This window comes from Ammospiza nelsoni, chromosome 4 (assembly GCF_027579445.1).
Source record: "Ammospiza nelsoni isolate bAmmNel1 chromosome 4, bAmmNel1.pri, whole genome shotgun sequence".
NCBI lineage: Eukaryota > Metazoa > Chordata > Aves > Passeriformes > Passerellidae > Ammospiza > Ammospiza nelsoni.
The window spans coordinates 45,743,750-45,770,387 of NC_080636.1; the positions used below are offsets into that span (position 1 = coordinate 45,743,750).

The 26,638-nt window shown below is 41.7% G+C and overlaps 1 protein-coding gene across 1 annotated transcript; it reads right to left on the minus strand.

Annotated features, from left to right (window-relative positions):
• Nucleotides 1-24,256, minus strand: HSPA4L (heat shock protein family A (Hsp70) member 4 like). Its single transcript, XM_059470078.1, has 19 exons — nt 24,065-24,256; nt 20,837-20,894; nt 20,074-20,214; nt 18,933-19,055; nt 17,531-17,630; nt 16,145-16,278; nt 15,273-15,517; nt 15,113-15,189; nt 13,814-13,965; nt 13,258-13,364; nt 12,764-12,897; nt 11,396-11,598; nt 9,230-9,331; nt 8,609-8,746; nt 8,136-8,261; nt 7,434-7,541; nt 6,430-6,549; nt 5,914-6,075; nt 1-5,088 (listed from the first exon to the last, which is right to left on the minus strand). The coding sequence occupies exons 1-19, from the start codon at nt 24,169-24,171 to the stop codon at nt 4,894-4,896; spliced, it is 2,532 nt and encodes an 843-aa protein (XP_059326061.1). The 5' UTR covers nt 24,172-24,256; the 3' UTR covers nt 1-4,893.
• Nucleotides 24,257-26,638: the final 2,382 nt, after the last annotated feature.

Consider the following 26,638-nt stretch of genomic DNA (forward strand, 5'->3'; position numbering starts at 1 on the left):
TTTCTGGTTCAAGTAGCTGTTTATATATTTATTATAATTATACACAACCTTGACAATCTGTATTGCCATTCAAAAATAAATCCAAGTCTTGTCAATTTGCACATGATCTGTCACTACTAAGGATCCCATTTACATACATGGTAAACATTTTCCATACTTAAACACTGCTTGAAATTCTGATGCTCCCATCTCCTCCTCCCTTATCCCCTGGAGTTATGGTTATCAACTATGGAAAGAAACTTTTCCAAGCACTGCAACATTCAGGGTCTACCACCTTTTCTGATCAATTTAATTAAACTATTTCAACACTTGGTAGAGGTGGCTGGTGGGTGTAGCTCTTAATTGCATTTTTGTTAAAAATTATTCTTGATGGATTTCATTGCAATGATTCCTGGTTTTCATTGTTTGATGCATTTCCTTCTGACCAGGAAAGAGAAGGAAACCAAAGTTTAGCAGCTGTATCAAGTAAGTCACATCAAGCACATTCCTGGTTTAGTATTCTACAGTGCCAACAGTCACATTTAGTTGTTTTCACTGTTATTTACATGTGTAGTAAGTGGTTGAAGTCTTCAAATTTCAAGTGCAGAAAATGAAGAATTCAGCTAGGAGTCAGCCACCACACACTTTTAAGAGCTTGTGTTTATACTCCAACTGCTATCTTAGGAACTGAAATTATAATTTATGAGGCATTAACGCCTTTTGTTAAGCAACATGTTTTTTACCACCTCTTGGGAGAGTTTCTGTCTCCTGGTGCCTGGAAGATGAGAAAACCTAAGAGTAGCAGAAGTGCAAGAGGCAACAAAATATTCCTCCATCCAGTTAATAAACTCACAGCTAGTGGCAATTAAAATAAGCATCCTTAGCAGGCAGACCTTATACCAGCCCACAACTCAAGTTTGGGCATCTGAGCTTCACTTGAGAAGGGCTCCCAGAAGTGGGGAAGTCTTACAGTGTGATTACACAGCAATGAGGAGCCCTATTTTGAGGAATGAGCTTAGTGATGGCTGAATCTATGGGAATTGAATTTCACTTCTTTTCCTACAGCAGCTGGGCAGGTGCTTTGAACCAGCAAACGCAGCATCTTTGCAACATGGCTTTGTGTTTTGGGTGCCAGCATTGCTTAACTGACAGGCATGGAAACCCAGAGCTCTGACAAGTGTAGATTCCAACGTTTGTTAAGCTGTTAATTTTTCACACCGGTGTCAAAAAATAATAGGGAAGAAAACCATTCTGCCAGCTCCTTGCTTGTTTCCTGAAATTACACTTACACAATCCTTACAAGAAAACCCCCACTTAAATACGGAGTATTTGAGAACTGTTCTTAGCCATCTGTAGGAGAGACTGGAGTTCGGCACACAGAAATGTAGCAAAACATTAAGGAATTTCAAATGTTGAAGATACAAAGAAGTCTCATCAACACACAGATTGGATGCTTTACCTTAACAGCTTCCACTTGTAGGTGGAAGAAACAAAATCTCCATCCCTCAGACTCCAAGGTGTCCAGAATGCTGGAGCTGCACTGCAGACACTGCACTGCTTCCCCCTTGCTCTGAATTCCCCTACAGCTTGTGGAATTCAGGCTGGGTGTTTCCCCACTGCCCCTGAGCATTCAGGACCAGCTGCTCACTGCTCTGCAAGCATGCCCCAGAGGCAGTGATCAATCAGTGCAAGGACACTGCCAGCAAGGGAGAGGAGTCTTAGTTCAGATTCAGACATACAAAATCAAATCCTTCATTCACAATCAAGGGGTGTTTTGTCATGAAGCAGCAGCTTCAAGAAAGAAGAGCATAAAACCCCAACTTGAGTGTTTATGTTACATCTGAAGTTCGAAGAAACTCCTTGGAGTCTAAAGTAACATAATAATAAAAGTGGAAAGGAACTCATGAATCAGTTCTACACTAAACTTAGTTTAGTAAAGAAATTTAAAACAAATAAATGTTGAAGTCCTTTCTTGAGCAAGTCCATTAATGCTCCACACAGGAGAGAATGAGTCCTCTTTAAAGGAAAGAAGGAAGCTCTTGCTGGTAAAATGAACCAATGTATCTCTGCTGGTTTCTAACTAGATCTTTACATGACACTTCAGAACCTGATTTACAAAACCATTGTTTTTTAAACAAACTCTACTGCCTTTACAAAGATAGTGTTGCTTCCTTTTCTTTCTTTTTGTGGGACATTGAGGGAACATTTTCAAATATTAGAAATGTATCTTGCCCTCAGCAGCAAGTTTCAAGTAAGACATTTATAAGAAATACTTGCTGTTACAATATACAAGATGCAGAGCAGCAGACTGCTGCTGGTTCTCTACCAAAACTTTGTGCTGCCAAGACACTCGCTCTGGTGCTGTCAGGGGAAGCAGAGGGACCTCGCTCATTGAGTGTGACACACAAAACCACAAGTTGTGCATAGTGTCTAAGTACTTATATCTGTCCTGGTAAAATCCCCTCTTTGTAACAGGAACCAGATTACATATGAGCAAGTCATGTATTAATGTGAACCTGGCTGTGGAAAAATCAACTCTGCAATCCCAAATGGGATTCCTAACATGGACCTCAGAGCCAGCTTCTGTGGGCAGCACTCCTCTTCAGAGGGATCTAGAGACAGACCAGATGCACAGCAAAAAAACTTCCTATTCTAGTAAGAAAACTTGACTACAGCTGTTTGTCTGAACCATATCTGCTTTTAAGCGTGCAGAATTCAGAATTATTCTAGCCTTTATCCTAAGCACTGCCTCAGACATCTGTGATGTGGTATTAAGCATCTGATGGCCATGAGCAGAGGACACACTGTTACTGCACATGAGCCTTTAGCTACTGGAGAGCTGACACCGGACATTTCTGCAGCTTTGTGCTCTTCTACCACAGGTACCAAGAAGTCTACCTAGACAAATTACTGTGCAGCTGGATTTTAGGAAGCCAGTACTTGAGAATGCTGCTCATTACACTGCTGTGGTAAAAGCCATTAGGATATAAATGGTGTTAAAGCCTACAGGACCCAAGCCAGCCCAGGCTGACTGAAAGGACAGCTGATGCTGCAGGACTGTCACCCCTCAGCACCAGAGGGGTGACCACCGTGCCAGAACTCAGGACTGAGGTCACAGAGGAGCTGCAGAACAGCTCTCAAAGTCACTCAGTTCTTGTTCAAGGACATGAAACATGTCAACTTACAGTGTCAGACCATCCACACTGATCGCATGGAAGAGAGCAAAGTAGATGCATCTCAGTCACTTGAGGTCAGTCACAAAGATACAATTCCAGCACTTGAACTAGTCTGGCAGATTTCTGTACAGCCATGAATGATGCTTCCTTTTTCTGTGAAGGTATGAGAGAGTTGAATTCACCTCTCCCAGGGCTCATCAGTTACTTTTCACAACATGAACAGTGGTAGAAGATGAAGGGCATGGCTGAAGATAAAATGCCAGAAACAAGATTGTGGCTCTTCATTTGTTTACAACAGCAACACCTCCTATGGGAGAACCACTGCAGGAGTGCCTGGTTAACATCTGAATTTCTTTCTGGGACAGACTTCAAGTCACTGAAGCATCACACTGCAACTTATTTTAGTTTCTTATGCTAGGTAAAGAAACCACTTTTCATACTTGGACTAGCTCATTGCCATTCTGGTAACAGAAGAGTTTTGAAGTCAATACTGACTGGCTTTAGCAAGTGCTGCAGCACCTCAGTGACTGACAGAAGCATTTGGAATACATTTGGGACATAGACTGGACCTTGACAACCTTTAAGACATCAAAGAAAACAGTGATTCTATTGTGTAATATATTGCAGACACTTTCATTAGAGAGCTAAATGACCAAAGCTAAGTGGTAAGCTATGCAAATTCATCAGGTAGATTCCACCTTTGGGGTAATAATATCCAGTTTTTAAACTCTTTTGTTTTGGTCCTTGACCAAAAAATTTACGTGCTGAGCATCAAGGCTTAAAGAAGCTCTCAGCATTTCTTTCAAGTTTGCACCAAAAAGCATTTAAGCCACCTCAAAATCAGGGTGCTGATACCGAGTTTGCACAGCACTGTTTCTGTTGCTTCTCCTCCCCAGGATGAGATACAATCAGATGAAAATTGAACTCAAAACAAAAGAAGTGTCAATAGTTCCATGTGCAATAAGACATTTTCAAGGGAAAGCTACGCAGCAGGCCATGAATGTTGTCCCCTGTCATGCTGTTCTCACCAGCACCACCCTGTCCTAAGCTCAGCAGGGCATGTACAGCAATGTGCAGAGCCCAGGGATTCCAGCACCCAGCAGAGCCACCGGGCTGGAGCAGTCTGCAGTGAACACTGGTAGTGGCATGGGAACCCAAAAAACGCTTAAGCTCAGATTAATTCCTATGAAAAAGACCTTACAATTCTCATGGTACATCAACAAGATGGACTGGTATGCCAACTAACCTCTATTTAATATTTAAATTATAACAATACAATAACTAGAAAAGGTCAGTGCTTGAAGTGACAGGTTTTGTTTGCCACTTCGATTCCAATATTTTTCCAAAATAAAAATGCGATTAGATCTACACTTGAGCATCAGTAGTGCAATACAGTATCCTTTCCTGAATAAAGGAGCTGAGGTTTATCCACAATAAAAGCTTTAAATAAGGTAGATTGTTGCCATTTATATATCAATTCTGTATGTTTGATATAAAATATATTGGGGAAGCTTCAACTGACTTATACAATCTACATTTGGCTAAAGCTCCACATAAGCAGCATCAGTGGAAATGAACATCAGAGGTGTACTTAATATAAAACACTTTCAAAACTACTCAGCAACAAATGACAGAAGTTTGGCTAAGAATAACTGAACATCTGAGGTGTGTACCAGACAAAAAGAATGGACCCTGTGGTTACTTGCACTATTTTAATGAAGTAAAAGAAATGCAAGGTTTAGTCCACTTCCATTTCCCCGGGGGGTTTGGTCTGCTGGGGGTTGTCCTTGGCTGCTTCGGGCTTGCTTTCGGCAGCGCTCTGTCCGTTCACGGGCCCGTTGTGCTCCCCGTTAGCTTTGGCCTGCCCCTCACTGGGAGCTTCTATCTTCGGCTTGGGCTTGGACAGAATGGGGTTACAGAAGCTGTCCAACTCCTGGGTGTGACACAATGAGACAGCAAGGTCATTTGGTGGCACAGCAACTGCACCCAGCTACACTGCCTCTCATTTGTACTGTCCCTACTGTCACCATGATAGTTTATGAAAAATCCCTTCACCAGGATTTCTTCTCCTGGGAAGCTGGGAAGCTTCAGCTTCTCCATGTTTGCTCCTCTGGAATGTGACTTGGAGAATTATTTACCCAGCATGTGAATTGTTTTTAATTATTGGCCAATCACAGCCAGCTCTCTTGGACTCTGAGCCGGTCACAGGTTTTTATTATAATTCTTGTCTAGCCTTCTGATGTCTCCTTTCTCTTTACTAGAGTTTATAATTTTAATGTCATATCGTATATCATATCGTATTGTGTATCATATATCGTATCGTATATCAGCCTTCTGAGAACTTGGAGTCAATTCTCATTTCTCACCTTGTCCTGGGGACCCTCACAACACCACAACACCTAGGGGCCTGGAATGTCATTGTCAAGGACCAGACTTCTCTATTCTGCAAAGTCTAGAAAGTTCAAAAAAACCCTTTCACCACCTGAAGAGATTCTGATTTGCTACAAACCTGTACGTGACAACCCATTCTGTAGAAACCTAGTGCTGTAATCCAGGGTATTTTAAAAAGGCTTGTGCAAAGTTACTACTGTAAATCAAGAGCCAGCACTGAAGAGTGCTCTAACTGCTGCCCTCTCTGTATAAATCTTTTAATAGCTTTAAAATCTCTGTAGATGTGTAATTCTAGCTCAGATCTAGGCTAAAATCTGGTTCAGGAAAAACTGATTAGAATGCAACAAGTACAATTATTATTTTTTACCTTCGATTTTGCTAGTATTTCTGCCACTTTGACAACTGGATCCTGAGTTAGACTGAGTTTGTTCTGGGCATTCATTTTGCTGTTCAACCAATTCATAGCCTCATTAATGTATTTTTCAACTTTCTCCATCTCAGCAGGATCTAGGTGGTCATATTTTTCATCCTAAGGAGAGAGAGAGAGAGAGAGAGAGAGGTATTTGTATCACCAATTAAAATATGCTGCTCACCCAATTAAGTTAATCTTTGAAGTTACAGAAACACTGGTAACAGCTGTAAGTTCAGAGATCCATTGCAGGTGGTACCAGCCACCATAAAAACACAAAAACCTCTGACTTATGTTCTCATGAAGCAGCTCTTTCTGCTAGCAATGCTGAAAAAAGCAGAGCAAGAGGCAACTTTACAGGATTTATTTAAAAGACTCTACAGCAGCTTTACAGGATTTATTTAAACACAAAAGACTCTACAGCCAAACTCAAAACACCTACAATCATTGAGTAGCTAAAGCATCTGGCTTTACCTTATTTTTGTATGCTTCTACTGCTTTCATAAGAAGCTGAATCTTCTTCCCCAGTTCATTTAGAACTTTTGGTCTCTCTTCATGTTCTATGCATCTTTCCTGGATAGGCTGTCCAAATTTCTGGAATAATAAGCACAAAGATCTTTACAAAACACATATTTCCTTTAGTCTGCTCTAAGAATACAATGCAGCATGGGAAGGAAGGCTGCCTTCAACTCCTTTTCTTACCCCTTCAAAGAGCCAAGTCCTTGCATATTGCTTTAGTCCAACAACAAAACCAAAAAAAAAGCAGAAGGTTAAACCCAGGAATAGTGACTGTTCTTCCTAGGCTTGCCATTTTGCTGTTTTTTGCAAAAAGAACATTTGGAACAGAAACCAGTGAGGCTTTAAGAGATGGTTTAATTTTTAAGTAGTTAATCTGAAAACATCTAATTTTATCCACTGTTTGCTTTTTCCTTCTCTCGAATCCAGGCAGTTGCCTGGATCTACTGTTTCCATTAATTATTCCTCCCCTTGAGGAAATGTGACTGGAGAGTAAACAGCTGGAACCCAAGGGCTAGACACATACTTCAACTTCCAACAAAGTAGGTAGTTTTTCATCAGAACTCATTTTCCCCATCAGATCCTTCAAATCTGAAGCATTTGTCATCAATAAACAAATGATACAATGGAAGCTACTGTTAAAGCACCCCAGAGCCTTTATTGTTGGATATTAGACTCAAAAGTTGGTCTTACTGTACATCTAAAGAAATCACTGAGAACAGGGAAAACAGAATATATATTCTGGAACATAATTCTCATTACCCAGGAGTGCAATCAAACTACTCAGAAGCCTCTTGCAGACTGTAAGAAGCCTGACAGAAAATTCCCAGAGCAATTAAATCTATTACCAGTAGTGACAGTCTGCTTCATTTCAACCATCTTCAAATTAGGAACACAACTCACATTAAACTGCATTTTTAGTTCTAAATATGAGTTTTCTAGAAAACAACTTAAAACCTTACTTTTAATTCCTGAAGCTTATCCATGTATACTTGTTTTGGCTGGTCCTCTCCATCTTCATAAAGCCAGTTTTCTGTGTCCTCCAACATCAAGGTCAGCTTGTTTGAGTCCTACAAAGCAAATTATGGACACTCCAAGTCAGAAAGGAACACATCAAATGAGACTTCTCTCCCTGGCACAAACCCACCCTACTCAAAAAAGGACTGCTTCATCAGCTTAAAACATTCCAAGTGAGAGTGAAGGAAAACAGTAATTACCAGACTTCAAAGCCAAGATTTTACAGTGATGAGAGAGGCAGGACAACCCTGCTCATGTGATTTGCAGGTGAAGTTTACCAGAGTTACAAAATCAGTCCTGAGGGTATTTAAGGCAGTCCATGCACCTCTGAAGAGTGTTCCATATTATCTGTTCATTTCCTTCTGCCCACTCATGCCATTCAGAGCCTACTTTCCTACGCTGACCATAGGGTTTTCACTTTCTGCCTGCATCCCTGACCCTTCCTTGCCACTGAGGAGCTTCTCAGGCAGTGAAGAACTCTGCAAGTCAAATGTCAGGTGTAAACATGAAACCTGAACTTCACTGAAGCCATCTCCTATTCCAAAACTAGTCCAAGAGACCCCTGCAGCCTCCACAGAACACACACTCAAAATTTATCCACACAAAGGAACTTTTCCCAGCAGTTGAAATGTATAAACAGGTCTTACTTCTTCAGTGATGAATTTCTCAAAGGCTCCACACAGCTTGTCTCTGAATTCATACACATATTCTTCAACAGCATTCTTAGCATCATTTCGTTCCTTCTCCAGCTTGTCTTGCATCATCATCTTCCCCTAGGGTGGAGAAAGGCACACTGAAAACTGAAAGCGTTTTGAAGTGTCAAGCTTAGTGACTGCTCTTCAAACTGCACCAGAGAAGCTGGCAAAGGCCTGATAATTCACAATTACTGATAAAAATGTTCACCTCTGTCTAAGGCATCACTACAAGTACAACCAGAATGGGCTAAGTCCAGAGAAATTGAGACATTTCAACAAAAACCAAAACCACAACCAAAATCTGTTACAATTATGGGCAACTTTCCAAAGAATTCTAAATTAGCTAAGTCAATGATTGCAAATATTTTTTAGATACTTATTTACAGTGACATGAATTTGAGCAGTCACCTCTTTATGCTGCTTACCTCATTTTCTATATAGGAATTGATCAGATCTTGTCCCAGCTGCCTACAGAGGCTTGCCTGTATAGGGAGGTCAATACTCTTAACTTTTGTTTTAGCCTTTGGCTGGGAGGGATGATCTTGCTTTTCTCCAGATGCAGCCTGTGAAAAGAGTGCCACTACTAAGAAACTTCCAGGAATCTTAAATATTATTACATTTATGACCAAAAAAGAAAGGCAAATGAAACTAGTTAAGACAGCTACAAATTAATATTATGTAAATTAAGCACCTAATTATTTCTCTGTATTCAAAATCACTATTAACCTTAGTTTGGAACCAAACAGGTGAAATGAATTTCTTTAGAGAACCATTAAGTAAACTTGTTCAAAAGCTTAAAGCACTGCATATTATTCTTCACAATGTTTCCTAACCTCCCTAAATTCCATCTTCATTAGAAAACCAGGTTAAAAACCTACTTCAAAGTCTTAATCATGTTGAAAATTTCAAGTGCTATGGAAGGATTCCTGACTTACCCATTTCAGTACAGCTGTCTTCTAAACACAATCCCATGTTTTCCAACTAGCAAAATCAGTTAAGTGTGAGAATACTGGGCTAAAAATGTCCTATCAACACTGAATACAAACCTTTGTTTCATTTCCAGCATTTTCAGTCTCCTCATCTGCCTGGTTCTGTTGTTCAGCTTGACTTTTCTGCACACCCTCTTCTTGATCAACCTGCATTTTATCCTGCAGAGAGTTACATAACTGAATGCAAAGGTTTGCTGTAAGATTGAGGACTGATGTCAACTACAGTAAATCCCACACAACATACAAACCTCACAATCAATCTTTAAAATTTATGGTTCACCATGTTTAAACAGGCATTTTGATGTAGTATTTGTAGTATTTGTATTTATAACTTTCAAATTAAATGAAAATTCTACTCTGCTGCTTGATGTTGCTGTCTGCCCCCATTAAATAATTACACTAAGCCTTGTGAATACTCACTTGAAATTAGAAACAAAAACATATAAAATGAAATCAAAGAACATTCTAGCAACACACCACCAATACAGGAAACAACAATGGATTCTCTATGGAACAGCCAGAACTTTGACCTTCTGTCATTTCTGACTTCAGCTTTAAAGCTTGCAACCCAAAGCAGAAGTCATTTAATCAGTGCAGCTATTACCTGCATCTGTCTCAAAAGGCAGTGAAATCAATAAAAATTAGCTTCTGTAGTTAATTTTTTAAAGTAATTTTTCTGTAGCTATTTCTTTTAATCCCAAAGTAGCCTCTTGGGAGTATATGAGCAACTATCTTCCCTCCTTGCCACCCAAAATAAAGAGAGCCTCACTTAAATTTTTCAGAAAGTTTATCACTTTTGCCTTATTCTAACTTTAACAATCTGATTGGTAAATTACCAGTGCAGATCACTTGGTTTAAGTAATACAGCTCCATGTCATCACTCAAAAGCACTTTTAATGACAGAGTAATGAGTAAGCCTGGTGTTTTCAGGATGATTCTAATGCTCAGAGATCCAGAGCATTAATAACCAACATGCTGTAGCTAAGGTCTGAAAGGTCCAAGATTGCCTCCATTACAAGGAATTAATATTTCTGGATTCACAAACTACATATGAATGTAGAATAATTTACTACTAGTTCTGCAAAATAATAAGAACAATTGTTTAAGGATTTCAAACTCTAGCACAGGTGCCTATGTTGCAGTTCAAAGTGGAGAACAAGAAGAATACTTCTGCCAAATTTAAAGTTTTGTCACCTGAGAGTAACAAAAAAGTGGTACCTAAATCTTAATTTGCTGTTCTTACTGTTCACACAGAAAAGCCAACAACTGGAAGGAGCTGCTTTGCCTACAGGAAACAGCTAGAGAGGGGATAACAGGACACACAGACAAGACAAACCTCCTCCTCAGAGTCGAGGGGATGATCCTCAATACTGAAAGGTAATTGCTGACAAGCACCACCGTGAAACAGAAGATGTGTTAGATGAAAGAAGCGCTACAAATGGAAGGCCTGAGCATGGAGGCAGCTACACTCACACTGAATTCAGCACACTCCCAGTATGCTCCACGAGCCTCTTACACTAAATGCCAGCTCCAGCACTTCCAACCTTGGCTCACTTGATCACCAACATCATGTATGGAGCTGCACCATGCTCAGCATTTCAAATATGCCCACATTCCTGGAAAGCAGTGTAGTGTTCAAGAAGTTGCTTATACCAATTATGTAATGCTAGCTGTGCAACCATTTGCTCTAATTCCTGTAGAATATCCAACTAAGGTGGGAGAAGCTAAGGCCAAATCCTAGGAGAAAGGCTGTCAGGGCCAGTGCTGGTGTTGCTGTTTCCAGCTCCAAAGGGGCACCCAGACCTCAACTCTGCATTGCAAGGGGGCACAGCTGCACCCCACTGGGAGCTATTTCAAGGAGGCAGTGCAGTTCTCCATGGATAGAGAAATTCCATAGATTTTTTTACTCATTGAAAATACACTTTGTGAGGAAAAACCTTTTGAATTAATTTGTCAACAGATCTCTCTGCCTTTTGCTAGAAACACTAAAGACTAGTCGAGAGATGATAAAGAACAATGCAAAAACTACTCTGTGACTTTTTTAGAATCCGTTTTCCCATTCTTTGTTCCTATTGCCACACTCAAGCAATTACATAACCAAAGAAGTAATTGAAGGGTGGAGAAGCAGTAACCACGAGAAGCCAAGCAGGGCCATTTCCCCTGCAATTATCGGCTCTCATTGCTGCCACAATGACAGTGAAGACGTTTACAAGCTTTACATACCAGCTCCTCATCTCTGCCTTGGTTCTTACTTGCAGACTCGGTGTCCATGGGGGTGTCGTTGTGCTCGCCCTCCACGCTCAGCTTCTCGATGATGGAGGCGCTGGCCACGCTGAACAGCCCGTGGATGTTGACTCGCACTTTCACCTTCACCTTGGAGTTGTCGCCGTCGTGCTGGGGACTCACGTTCTGAATAGTGAAACGCCCTTGGGAACGACAGGAATGGCTTTAATTGTTGTCCCAAAGTGCAGAAAAAGGGGGGAAAAAACCCCAAACACATTTCTTAAAGGGTGTTAATTTAAACAGCAAGTTCACTGTTTGGAAACTTACTACTTAGCTGACAATCCTACAATTTAAGCTGCAGGTAGATAAACTAAAAGCTGGTTCCCCAATTATTATCAGTTCACTGATAAATTTGCTTTATCTGTATTCATAAAAAAAAGACAGTACTTTACTAGGTGTTCTACTTCTCTGTTGCCTTCTGTAACCACCACACTAGAGAAACTACTCTGATTTCATCTCAAATGGTTTCTTTTGTCCACGTAACTCAAACTTCACACTGAAAAATAAAACGTTAACAGAGATAAAATATACTGCTTAAATTTCATAACATGGCTGCACTACACTTTTCAGAAAATGAACAGTGCTTAGCAAGGTTTCTGAAAGCAGTGGGGTTGATCATTTATTCTGCAACTTGTTGAATATTTAAGTGCATATATAAAGGAGAATATTTCTTCCTCAGCACCACAGATTTCTTGCATAGACAGCCAAACAGATAGCAGCAAATTTGCACCTGATTCATGAATCAGTGAATAAAACAATGAATTAAAGAAGTGTACTAATAACTGCAAAAAAAGTAGCATTAGCTAACAAGACACTTATTTATGCCATCTAATTCTTTAGACTATACTACAGATGCTTAAACTGAGGAAACACCTATATTTTATATTCTCAGATTAACAGAAAGAGACATGACAGATAGCATGAGACAAGTTATCTGTCCAGACAGGCAACAGCTCCTTTGATTCATTTTCTTTGAAAAATACAGGCTGGCAGTCACATAAGATCCTAATCAATTTTATAGAGACTAAAAGAACCAGACAATAGAGCACTAAACTCTTTGTGCCAACTTCTTTTGAAGCATTCAGTAACTGTAAAGATAGACAGAAGGATGAATGCAGAATTTTTTTTAGGCATGTCAAACAGAGATGTCAACATGGTTTGCTCACTAAAACCAAGAAGCCTGTGCTGAGCCTTTCTAAAGAACCTAAGCTAGAAAATATGGAAATAACAGATCTCACAAGAGAGGAGAACCACTTTTTCCCATATCAAAAGGAGCTAGGGATGGGGGTTTTATTCCCTTGTCCTTACCTATTCTGGAATCAGGATAAGGCACTTCATGTGGATGGGTATAATAAGCTTCCAAGTCAAAAGGCTCCTTCTTGTGGAAGGTAATTACTTTTGAGAATGGAGCAGCATGGTTCTTACTGAAGACTTCACACTCCCTACAGCAATAAACATTAGATACCATTAAACCTCTGAGCATAACTTCATGGATAATCAAAGTCAAGGTGTGTTAACAATCAGCAGTCCTGCTGACCAAGCAACTGAGTAATTTGGTTTAAGTCAGTTTTTAACAAGAGTTGGAGGTTGAAGGCCTCTAGGTCTCAAAGCTGGACTCTGCATTTTATGTCACACTTATTAAAAATTATGAAACTTCAACGCAGCATTTTAATTAACTGTATTTCCAATTGTTAAGCAGTAACTGGAACCCAAAAGGCAAAATGCTAAAAAAGAAAATTAGAATTTCAACATTTCTCTTTATATTGAAACACACATTGTTTTGTAGGCACTGTCCAACTTACCCTGTTCCTTCTTCATAAGATGATTTCCATCTCAATGTTATAGAGTAAGGAACAACATCTGTGATGGAAAACTCACGCACTTTAAAAGCTGGAGAAAGAATTGCACACTAGGGAAAAAAAAGAGACCACAAATGTGTTATATCCATGTAATCAAATAAATAGCAAGTACAAGAATTAATACTTATCATATGGAGGTCCTGCTTATCACAGACATATTTTTTTTTAACAGAAACTTCCTAGAGTTAATTGAACTGAAAGACTTAACTAAATTAATAGGTATTATTTCTTCAGTGATTGTCAGTGAAGGTTCCAAGTGACAACACAGAAGTGGAACAGCAGAATTTGGGTTCTCAAATTCAACAGGTCTTTTTAACAAGCCTGTCTTTCTAACATGACACAGCAAAGTAATGAATGTAACAGAATTCCAGTTAGTGCAAGAACAAGTAAGACTCCACATCTTGTCTCAGCTGCAGTACCTTTTGCTTGTGGTTAGCTGGATTTCATTAGTACATTTTGTTAAAGAAGCAATATTAAAGTTTTATTTCAGGAACTATACCTGCAAGGCACAGCCTCTTGCAACAGCTTCATCAGCATTTAGCGTGGTGCTTATCTCTTTACAGAAAAAGTTAGAGATCTGTTCCTTCACTGCTGGAATTCTAGTAGCCCCACCTACTATTTCTATACTGTAGATATCTTCACGCTGAAGTTCTAGAAAAGAGAGGGCATGCCCTTAAGTTATCATCAAGGTATCAGAAAGCTATCTTTGGACAAAAAAAAAAGCAGAGAAAAAAAGATAAAAGTTCTCTTATTATCGATACACTGTGACAAGTGCTGAATGTATTTCATGGCTGAAAAGATCTTTAAAACTCTTTGTCCCTCCTGTAGGCTACAAGGTTTTCTAGTTGCACAAACCTGGGAAATGCAGAAGCCAAGCATCAATGAGAACAGCTGTTCTTTAAAGTGTGTTGTCCATCTGCATCTCCTTTCTGCTCTGCATGAACTCAGAAAGGTGAAACTGGGTCTTCTGCACTACTGGACATTATCTCACCTCTCTCAAAAACCCAACAAAATGAAACCCAAATAGATCTCATTTTATATTTGGCTGAATTTTGCTTGCCAGAAGAGAAAACATTTAAAGCCAATATATGTAAAAAATAGCACATTGTGCTTGAAGGTTAACTTGCTGATTCTGGAATCAGGATATGTGTATGAAGTCATCTCAAACAATTGTCAGTCCTTGAACAGCTCTGCTCAGCAGTTACTCAGGTTTTTAATTCCTGTATTTGCTATCGAGCCAAGTCACAACATCAGCACAATTCTTCCCTTTCAGTTGAAGGTGCTGGAACTGGGGGTAAACCCTTCCCTGTTAAAGTCTACTTCTCTCCTTTACACTACATTAGGCAAAAAAAAAAAAAAAAAAATTACTTTGTTATTGGCACATGCTTTAGGTAATTCAATTTAAGAATATACTGCCAAATTACCAGGTCAGTGAGGACATATAAGTACCACATGGAACAGGCTGGCCAGAAGGTTGCAGTAAAGAATAATATATTTTACCATCATCATTTTGGTTTGGTTATTTGGTGTTTTTTTTTAATAAATTCACAGTGCCAACCTTTTCCATGACACAGGGTGAATGAGGGTCAATAACCAAGGCTGCAGAGTAGCATGTGCACTAAATGAGGCAGGAATGGGGTCATGCATTCATGGCAAGCATATGAATGGAACTTACATTTAACTTTTCAGTATTTAGCTTTGCAATTCTAATAAATACAAAAATACATTGAAAAGATAATCATTAAGGAGATCAGCAATGACTGGCTTACTAGCAGCACCTCAAGTAACTTGCACTTACTGGCTTGATCCATGGCTGCTCTTAGAGGAGGCTCCACTCTGGCCAGAAGGGCAGCACACAGCTGCTCGAACTGAGCTCTGCAGGGCAGGGAGAGTGTTGGTGTTACCAGGCTGCTCAGAGACCACAACCCCTGGCCCAGAGAGGGAACAAGAGCCAGTACCTGTTCATCTTACTGGAGACATCCAGGTCGTTCATGAAGCACTCGATGTTGAGGGGAAGGTCGGAGGCGTTGGCGCTCATCAGCTTCTTGAGCTTCTCACATTCCTGGTACAATCGCAGCAGGGCTCGGGGGTTCTCCTTGACATTCAGCTTGTATTTTGTCCTAAATTCTTCAGAGAAGTAATCTACCAAAGCCTCATCAAAATTCCTGCCACCTATGAAAGGGTCAAAGGTAGTGGCCAAGACCTGGCAGAAGTCAAAGAACGAGATCAGAAGTTATCAGACAGGGTTTGTGCTGTGTCATTTACTCAGCAAAGTAAGAAGTGCCATCATTGCCCTCCACACAGCCTCAGAGGGCATTTGGCTACCACAGACAGGCCCACAAAAGCACTCAGCCTTTAGTAGGTCACAGACAAAAAAGTCTCCAAACCAGGAGGCAAAGACTGTGCAGCTTTGCTTCACTTCCCACTGGATTTACACTTTGAACTGTCATGGATGGCACAAAAAAAAAAACCCCAACATCTCACAGTGACTCAAGGCAGTTCAAGAGTCTCCCATAAGTGAGTCAGTTGCACAACTGCAACACTTAAGAAGCTCCCTGAATATGCAAATATTTCAGGGACATGACACAAAAACTGCGCAGTGTCCTTAATGATCAAGCACTTTCCAAAACACACTTCAGGATGCTACACTTCTGCACTTTACAAAAACTGATTTGATGAAATAGCCAAAATGTAACAGAAAGGTTCTGTATTTCACATTTAAAAATTATTTTCTATAGACACTTATTTTTTTTAACAGCTAATCTTTCCACAGAGCAGTATTTTGAATTTTAAATACTTCAGGCTTTTAATGTACAACTTAAAAGATTACCTTCAGTTTTCCCTTGTTAAAAGCACAGATGGAAACCTGATATGCAGAATGCCCCATATCTACAAAGACCACATTTCTTGGCTTCTCTTCCAAGGCTGGCAGATCTTGCTTGTATATTCCATAGGCTAATGCAACTGGAAAACATCAACCCACGGCAGGTAAGGAGAAGGCACACACAGCTGCAGACCATGCATTAAAACACCACCAAGAGACAGACACTGCCCATGTTCACCCTTCCTAAAGACCTTCACAACTCTTATTAAAAAATCAAAATTGTGTTGAAAACACATTTTTCATTGACTAGAGAAAAAGATATGAAGGTTTACACTAATAAAGACTCCCTCTGTATTTCAATTCTGCTTGTAGCCAAGCAATCTGTGAAACTGCACAGATTAAGACTCATGCCTACACCTCTCCCTTGAAATGCCCTAGCTTTGAAACATTCAAGCATGCCCAAGAGATAAAGGAAATGTGTAGCTATGATATTTTCTGTAAAAGCCTTTCCTTAGTATTTTTTTCTCCTGAGAAGCTGTGAGGCCTCAGGAACAAAATGTAAACAATTACATTTTGTTTATTACCAATTACAGTGTTGATTATCTGCTGCTGTGGAATGCAACAGGTGCATCTATGATTGGTCTCATGTGGTTGTTTCTAATTCATGGCCAATCACAGTCAGCTGGGCTGGACTCTGTCTAACCCACAAGCCTCTGTTATAGGCTTTCTTTTTCTATTCCTAGCTAGCCTTCTGATGAAATCCTTTCTTCTATTATTTTAGTATAGTTTTAATATAATATATATCATAAAATAATAAATCAAGTCTTCTGAAACATGGAGTCACATCTTCATCCTAAGACCCCTGTGAACACCATCACAGAAATGTTTTATAAGATTCATTTACACAAATCTATGCTTTCACAACCAGCACTCGTTTGGAAAGCTTTTTCAGACTTTCTAAAAGCAAAGAGAATCAAGAAAAAAAAAATTACTACTTTAAGCAGCTCCAACTTTAGTCCCCATGAAGTGTTATGTATTTCTATGCTCTACCTTAGAATTCACCAAAACCAGAAGAGAGGAGTAAATTCCTTTATAGAAACAGTTGTGCCATTGCTCCAGCAGACAGGACTGCCACCACTTTAAGCACAAACCCCAGGTTTATTTCCAGAGCTATTCCCAAGTGTGACTGTGCTCAGGTTAGCAAACCCCAGCTCCCATGGTGCCTCCCAAGTGCTGCAGGCCAGCTCACTGCTGTGTTTCCAGTTCCCAAACTGGAATGGGCAGTACTAGCCTGGACAGCTCTCTCCCAAGCTCCCAATTGTGTAAGAGCAGGGTGTCATCACACTCACATTCAACAGCCTCAAAGGACAAAAAAAAGTCCTGGCCCTTTACCTGCTGTAGTTTCATTCATCAGCTTCAGACAATTTAATCCTGCAATCTGTGCAGCTGCCATTACAGACCTTCTTTCAGCATCAGTGAAGAAACTGGGGACCTGTTTCCAAAAATAATGACATTGGATATTACAGGATATGGATTTTTTAATTTAGAGTAGTCAGACCTGCCCATCAAGCTATCCTATAAATGTCATTACCACAAAAAACTGTTATAAGCTAGCCTCAAATTATTAAAGCTGTCTGAATAAAACAGCTAGCAAATTTATTTTAATGCATATTTTAATTAAAAATTCAAAATATGACAAAAATGAAGTTGCATCCAGGGCTGTTTTAAATACAGCAGATTTTAACATGCATAAAGAAAATCCTGAAAATGTTTTCTTAGATTGTTTGAATGAGTCTTTCACCTTAAAATCATCACCAGTTTCTGCAAACACTTGTGCAGGACAAAGCCAACCCAACAAATACCCACACAGAGCCCCACAGCAAGTCAGTGGCAGAAGCACTGCTGGAATCCAGCTTGAACCTGCATCCCTTTCTCAGCTATCAGTGCCAGCTTACAGTGTGCTGCAAGGCTCAGTGCCACCAAAAATAGCCCCAGCACCATCAGAGCCCATTCAGGATCTGGCTGCAATCAGCTGGCACCTCTTCAGCAGCCTCTTGAGCAGAGCTCCATTTTGTTGTGTGTTTTGTTGGCTACCACTGTGGGGCATTGCCAAGGATGCCTGGGTGTGTGGGAGGTATTCTCCCAGCTTAAGGAAGCAAGGAAAAAGATCAAAGCAGGTTTTAGAACAGCTCAAGCACACAGCTTTCCAGTTCCCATGGCTGTGCCTGACAGAGAAGGGATAACTGCAATCCTTCCTGCCCAAACTTCCCAGCAGGGCCAGCAAACAAACACCATGTGGAAAGCAGACACGGAACTGTGGATCCAACAAAATAAAACAAGTGTTTCAAACAAAGCCAAGTGGTTTGGGGGTATCACATTATCAGCATGACCACCAGAGCCCTAATTCAGGCAACTCTCAAATACAACAGTGTTCACCCATGCAACCAGAAAGAAACTCAAGAATTTGGGAAGGTTCTTTGGAAGCAAGGAGGAAATGCTTACACCTAGGACAGCTCCCATTTGTAACAAGAGGTACAGTAATCAGAAATACTGTCTGTAGCCTTGGAGACAGACAGACTGCATCAGCTGAAGCACTGTGTCCTGTCTGAAAATACACTCTGGATTGAACAACCTTTTCATCTCCTCACACATGCTTCAAGAAGTGTTCTCATTTGGAAAACCTGCCACAAAGGCCCATTTTTGGGGATATGATTTCTATCTGCTACTTGAACCTCTTACCATGGTATAAATGGCCCTCGCTTGCACAAATCTGCAATTAATATACACAACTTACTGAAATCACACAGTCAGCCACTGGTTTCTTCAAAGCACTTTCTGAAGTCTCCTTCAGCTTGGCCAGCAGCATTCCTGTGATCTGTTCCACTGCAAACAGTCTCTCCTCATCCAGGTACCTCACCTGGAACAGAGAGTTGGGATTCTGTGACCAATCATCCCAACCTTGCTCTCAAGATGTGCAACTTCATAATAATTATTATGAATTATTCATTCATAATAATGGACTATTCTTCATAATGTTGAGCACTGAGACCCACTGAACACCAGGCTCTAGACACAAGTAACTCTCTTTCTATTGATCTGTGCTCCCTACAACAAATCTTCAACAGTTCAGTTTGGAGTTTTTCTTTTTGTGGGAAGATTAACACCTCAGTTATCTCAAGGGATTATTCACAATGATACAGTATTTCTGCTGCTTGCGTATTTTGAATTAAAAAAAAATAAGGCAGCAAAAAAAAAAAAAAAAAGAGCATAATATAAGTAGGATCACATTGTGCTATAACACAGGCTAAAAATAAAAGCTTTGGAGCAATCCCAAGGAACATTTGCTTCCTGCAACAGTCACTCAAGCACAGGAGGCAGGGAAGGTGTAAACCAGGCAATTCCAACATTCCTGCCCTGCTCAGGAAACGTGGCTGAATCCTCAGCCTTCATGGGAGGTTCTGTGTCCTGAATTCCTAACAAGCTATTATCTCTCCAGCAATCCCAAGCACTCCTGCCATTTAGTTTGGAAGCAAATTAAAGCTAACTTGTTCAAATTTCATATTCAGAGCATTATGTTGTTTTCCTGACACTTGGCCTCTGCATGTCTGATGGGAACTAATAATCTCACACTATAATTACACAGATTTGAAGATAAACCTAGTAAGGCCAAGTGAAAAGCTAATGTGACTAAGGAAAATTATTACGATTGATGAGAAGCCTCAATGGACATCTTGGAGAAGGTACAGACTTATTTAGAGACACAGCAATTTTCTAAATCTCATCGTTTCTAAATTTTTAGATTTCTAAATTTCAGATTTTCTAAATTTCAGATTTCCTAAAGGAAAATGGAACTGACCACAGAGGAAGTTAAGTGACAAGGGCCCAAAGTGCTCATCTCTGCCACCAGAGAGATTCCACCCAAAGCTCTCACCCACCTTTACTCCTACAGAGCCATTTGGCATCTTCTGAAGCTCATAGGGAAGTTTGGCCCTCTCAGCTTGGATGTAAGGATCTTCAAACGCTCTTCCATGCAGTTTTTTGAAGCCATGGACTGCATTTTTTACATTTGTGATGATCTGTGGCAAAGATATTTTCATTACCCATGACATTCTGATACAGAGGACTGTGCTGAAAGGAATTTTTCATGTTGGGCTTAATGCACACACTGACGTGTGCCAAGCCCCACACATTCAATGAAAAGCAAAGTGTGAGGAGAGTGAAAGAATCACCTACTTTTTAATCTATGGCACCTATTAGAAAAATTCATATTTTCTTCTCTCTGTAATATGCATTAACTTGCTGCCATCAATTTTCACTGTACTTTTTATTTTAGAGGAGCTTTTGATACAGCATGAAATATTTAAGATGCTATACTGTTGCAGTGGCTGCCTGCAGGAACTAATGAAGTTATTACCTACATTAACCTTAAATGAACCTTCAACAAATTAACACATTTCCCTTCCTTTAAAGTTCTCCTCTAATTCAGATCCCATCTGGATGTAAAGCCTCCCCACACCTCTTCTCTCACCAGTTTTTTAACCTAGTCATTTTCAGAACAGCCTTTCAACCAAAGAAAGAACCAAAACAAACAAATCCCAGCGAACACAATACTTCAAGCTATCAAAATAAACGACTACAAGACAATCTTCTCCAAGAGGAACTTGTTTACAGGTCAAAAAAAGTTTTTGATCCATTTACCTGGCTCTTTGCTGCATTCCCGATGGCTCGGGTCTTGGATCCTAAAGATATACATGCTCTAAGCAAAAAAAAAAAAAAAAAAAAAAAAAAAGACAAAGAAAAGAAAAAATGAAAAATTCTGCTTTAAAAGAAAACATCATAAAATATTTCTGTGGTATTTTTGAACACTCACAAAAATTCAAGCAGCAGGACATGGATGTGTTAAATAACAGCATTACTGCATGAAGCACCAGAAGCTGAAGTGGAATTCTAGTTATTTTGTAAATTAGCTTAGAAACAAGCAACTGCAAGTGTTGCTATTTTAATTGCATTTAAGGAATTCTGAGAAAGCTGAACTGTTCCACAGTTCTTATCAGGAAGGAAAGGCACTGATAGTTCCTTCTGGGTCACAGGTTAGAACCTCAGAAGCCTGAGAGACCTCAGTCAAACCCCAGAACTTTACCAGCCAGGATCTCTCACCTCTACCACCCTTGAGTCTCACAGGGCCACATTCACACCCTGAAAGCCCTCAGCAACAACCCTAAAACAACAATTAAAACCCCACAAACCACGGGAGCTGAACGAGCTGTGAAATGCTCCCGGGTCCTTACTGTGAATGGGCACCAAGGGATGGAGAGACCTGGGGACAGCTCCCTGCCAGGCACTGCTCTAATCCACAGCTCCCTGCAGCTTCCTGGCCACCAACACCACCCCCTGGATCAGCAAAGGGCTGCCTTAGAGCCCAGCCACCATCTGGCCTCTCAGCACTGCCTCTGGAAATGTTCTTTCCTGTTCTGGAAGGTGCTAAATGCACCTTTGCATCTCAGACCTGAAATACAACTCTGCCCCAAAAGGCAGATCTGGCCAGGGCCATTCAGGGGGAACAGAGACACTCGGATTTCACACAGCTCAAATGTAATTGTTTAATGCACAAAGGTTACTCCAGCACACTGCTTCCTGCTTGCCCTCCATCACTGGGGGCACTGCAATTTGGCAGGATTTTCTAGCAACCTCTTCTCTGTGACATCCAAAACCTCCTCCAGGTTCAACTGCTGCAAACACACCAGGCATCTCCCTACATTTTGTTCAGCTTGCACAAACAACTCTTACAGTCCTACAGCTCCCCAATTCCTCCTTGTGATAATTAGGGGAACTGAGACAAACGAGCAATTTCCAAGGCAAGCAAATGATTTACAAACGAATGCTATTGCATCACACCTTCCCAGGGCAGGAATTCTACCTCTGCTCACAGCCAGCACAACCTGCACATCACCCCACGCAGGAGCAGCTCAGAGCCAGCACAGCTCCTGCCACGGGTTATTTCAATTACTTCCAGCACAGGGGGATGGATGGATTTTCCCTCCTGCAGCTGGGAAGCAGAGATGCCAAAAAAATAAATGTGCCCTCCTTGGCTTCAGAAAATTCAGTCGTTTCCAAGATTCCTTATTACATCATCTCAATTACAGCATGTGATCACATTAATCACACCTGGTGTGAAGTAAGTTATGAGCTATCAGCAACGGCCTTGTTTTCCCACAAAACCACAGAGGGTGAGGCAGAGGCACCTGAAAGGACCATTTGCCATGAGCTTAACGTGCCAGAAGCACTGGAAATGTGCTCAACAGCCAGGAGAAATCAAGTCTCAGTTTTCAAAGAGATACAGGGCCAAAAGCCAGGAAATATCCAGGTTTTACTGAAATGCAAGGCTTATTGGCAGGGTCTTTTTCCCTTCTTTGTAAAATGCTTGTGCTAAAGCTTCCAGGATGATACATAGTTGTACTGACACTGGATTACAGAATGTAATTAACTAATAACTCAAGCACCTGTATGATGCGAGCACCTCCACAGGAATAAGTTCATTTAAATAAGTCCACATTCAAATAAGTTCATTTAATGTGTGCAATAAGGGAAGTTGTGATGATTGAAGAATTAGATCTGTCTGTATCACTCGAAGTAAAGATTTAGCTACTATGAGAAACTTACATAACAGCAATAACCTGTTACATATTTATTCACCTTTGTTTGATTTCTCTCAAGACAGTAACACTAGAAAAAATGTTCCTCAAGATCTCTTCTATTACCACATTCTGAGACAGAAAAGGTCAATGAAAATGTCACTTAAAATGTGACAGGCACTGCCTTTAAGTGTGTGTGCACGCCAGATGCTGTAATTGCTAACTTGAACCTCTTTCACAATCACTTTGCAAGTATCTTGAAAGTACAGTTAATCAGGCACTAGTGTGAAAAATATCGAATGCAGGTAAGCCTACCTGCACAGAACACACTCCAAAAAGAGCTAAAAATCACAAGTGCTCTTCATCAAAAGGGAGAAGGAACCTGCAGCTGCCTGAGGATTCTCTGGGCAACAATTTCATGGGATACTTGGCATTTGAAAGGCCAGAGAATTTCAGTTCTCACTGCATATCTGGTGCACAAGGATAATTACTTCCTCAGAGCTCATATGAGAAGCACATTTTTCTAAACAGCAAACAGAATTTTCAAGAGTACTCCCATTAAAACAGACGGCATGCTCTTCGGCCACCAACTTCTTTGTACTTTTAAAAACCAACTTTTTAGAAAGCGAACCTGCATTTCCCCGAACTTACTACAGTCTGGCACAGCAGGAACAGCTTTCCCTGTTGGCTCCGAGCCCCTTTGTAAAAACAGAAGCACCATCCAACCCCCGATTTTCATGAGTGTTACACGAATCCCTGAATCCTCCTTCCAAATTATGCACAGATGGAGTTCTAAAAAATCCTAGACGTATCCCATAGAAACAGAGGAGCAATATCTCCACCTCCTCTTGCGTCTCCCATCATCACGGCCGCTGCCCGGTGCCCCCCCGTTCCCCGCCAGACCTCGCTATGCCAGGGCCGGCAGATGCGCTGCGAGCACCAACAGCTCCAAAGAAAGGGAAAAACTCATCGCGCCGCTGAATCAACCTCCTCCTCCTCCTCCTCAGTCTCGCCACCACTCGTGCGATTGCTAATGGGAACGCTCCCAGCCCTGGCAGCCCATGCGGAGCCGGGCAAACACGCTCACTCCAGGGGTATCCCTGGCTGCCCGGGAGCCCAGCGAGCAGCGCAGCGCCCCGGGCTCCTCCGGGAGGGATTTCAAGGGCACGCCGGCACACACCCCGCTGTTCCCGGCAAGGCGCTCTGTGCCGCCTCCCGGCTCTGCCGGCACCGCCGCGCCGGGGATCCCGCGGGGGGACGCCGGCGGGCGGGGCGCGGGCGCGCCGCTACTCACGGCGTGCAGCGGTCGCTGTACTCGTTGGCGATGGTCTCGATGCCGCCGCTCCGCGCCACGCCGATGTAGCAGTTGAGGAAGCCGAGGTCGATGCCCACCACGGACATGGCTGCGCCCGGCGCTGGCTCTGGCGCTGGGACCGGCACTGGGGCTCCGCGCCCGCCGCTCCCCCACTGCGGAGCGCCGGCACCAACCGGCAGCGGGCCCGCCGTGCGCAGGCGCCGCCGGCGGGGAGCCCGCCCGGCCCCGGCGCCGCCTCGGCTCTTTCCGGCAGGGCTCGGGCGGCGCTGCCCTTCCAGAAGGATCTGGAACGGGAGGGATGCGGGCCAGCGGGGCGGGAGCGGCGCCGCCCAGAGCGGCACAGCGTCAGAGCTGCGCTGGGACCGCCCCGGCCGCCTTAAAGGCTCCGGGCAGCGCGGCTGGCTCGGGGCTGCCGGTGCCACACGGGCCGAGTTAATGAGATTATAGCAATCCGCGGCAATTAGTGCAGAGAGGCCATGGGGCCACTGGCGCTGCCGCCCTCAGGAGCCGCCCTGAGGAGGGGACAGCCCCTCACGGAGAGCCCCAGCGGCTGTGGTGCAGGGCGAGCCCTGCCGTGTGTGAAAACCGCGTGGTTTATGATTGGCTTTTCGAAAATATTAAAAGGAATATCATATCTGTTATGTTAGGAAGTTATGCTGTATAAATTTAAAAAAAAAAAATCTTTTGTCGGAAGAAACTTAACTCCTTACCGCCTCGCTCAGTCATGAAAACGCAGTCAGAATTAAGAGGAAGAAAGTTACACTGCCCAGATAGAATCCTGTGTTTGAATGGAATTTATGCATCATGTATGAGAGGTATGAAAATGCAACAGGCTGTTGCTTTTAAGGGTTAATCCTCTGTTAATGTGGGTCCTTTTCGGGGCTTATTTTGCCCAGAAAGAGATACCCAGAGTGTCTGTAACTCCTTGTTTCTATTGCCTCATATTGTCCTAATCCAAATTGTTCAAATTTCTATTACTCTAATTATACTACTATTTTTATAACCATCTTATTACAATTAAACTTTTAAACTTTTAAAAACAAGTGATTGTTGTTTTACACAGGTGGAAGCTGTGTGTGCCCCAGAGGTGGGCACAGCTCTGGGTGCCTCCTGGGCCAGGGCCAGGCAGAGTTTGTGCTCTCTGCTCCTTCATCCCACCCATTGCCAACACCTATGGAAGAGTCATCCCCAGCTGGGCTTGGGCTCTGTCTGTTTCCAGAAACAGACCCGTCTGTTTGCTTTCCCTAGGGAGAAAAGTCAACTCGAACCCCAAGTGTCTCTGCTTACCCCGCGTTTTATGGGTATCGGATATTTATGTTTTGAAACTTCACAAAATAAACCTACAGGCTGGAAAAGTTCCCTAAGTATTTATTTGCTTCTAAAAATGACACTGTTTCACACAGCAATGTGACGTCTTTGTGACACAGCATGTGACACTGCACGGTTCTGTTCCACTGGAGAGATTAAAAATAAGCACAAAACGACTAAACTAGTTTAACATCCCTGTCAAGAGGCTTGATTATCTCCCCATTTATCACGGCCTCAATGGTCTCCTAAACAACCAGAATTTTCCTAATGAAAACATATTCTTTTCCTCTAAAACCTCCAGAGGCAAGAGAAACCACTGGTACACAGAATTATTTCTAACACAACTACTCCACCTGCCTTGATTATCTCATTTTTACTTGCTAGGATGAGGATCAGAAAGGCAAACCAGGTCCTGTCCCATGTACAGCAGCTCTGCTCTTTTCATCCCTGTTAGAAAAAAGTGGCTCAAGGCATGGCAGCAGCACTTGAGGCTGACTCTGACTGAATAGAAGCCTCGGGGGCAAAGAGATTAAATGCAAATGCTCCTGTGTGCTTGTGCAACCCCAGCCAGCTGGTTTGAAGCTGCTCTGGGGAGCAGCAGACTCGTGCAAACATTCCTGACAGCCACCAGAAAGTAAATCCATTTGTACAAATTCCATGAGCCAAGGGTTTCACGTCAAACTTAATGGCTGGGGTGAAATCTTAGGAACACTGCTGGGCTTAATTTCTTTGAAACCAGACATTTAAATGCCACTTAAATGCCTCTTTTATCCTGAGTTGTCAATACTCCACAAGGTTTGGTCTTTCCTTCTTGAAAATTACTACCTCAGAAATAAGGGTTTTCTCATTAATGTATATGCTAAGATTTATCCCTAATACTGAGAAGGATCCTGAGCCATTTTAAACTTTCTCAAGAAATACTGTACTAAGTATGCTTGGGTCTTTGTATTTTTAGGCCGTGTTTTGGCTTAAAATGCTGCCAGCCAGGTAAAAACCTTTTCAATGTTGTTTTAGTATGAGCAAAATGGAAACATTGAGAATTTCAAACAAGAGGCAAATAAGTATTTTCTTGGATTCCTTGGTCTTTCTGTAGTACAGAACACTAAGAAACTTTTCTCCTAATGGATCACTCCAGAGGAGGATCTTTTGACCATTAAACATTTATCTGGTGTCACACTCTGTGTTAGCTGGTACCAATGGCTAAATTTAGAAAAGCTGTGATCCTTCTTCTGATGCTTTTTTTAA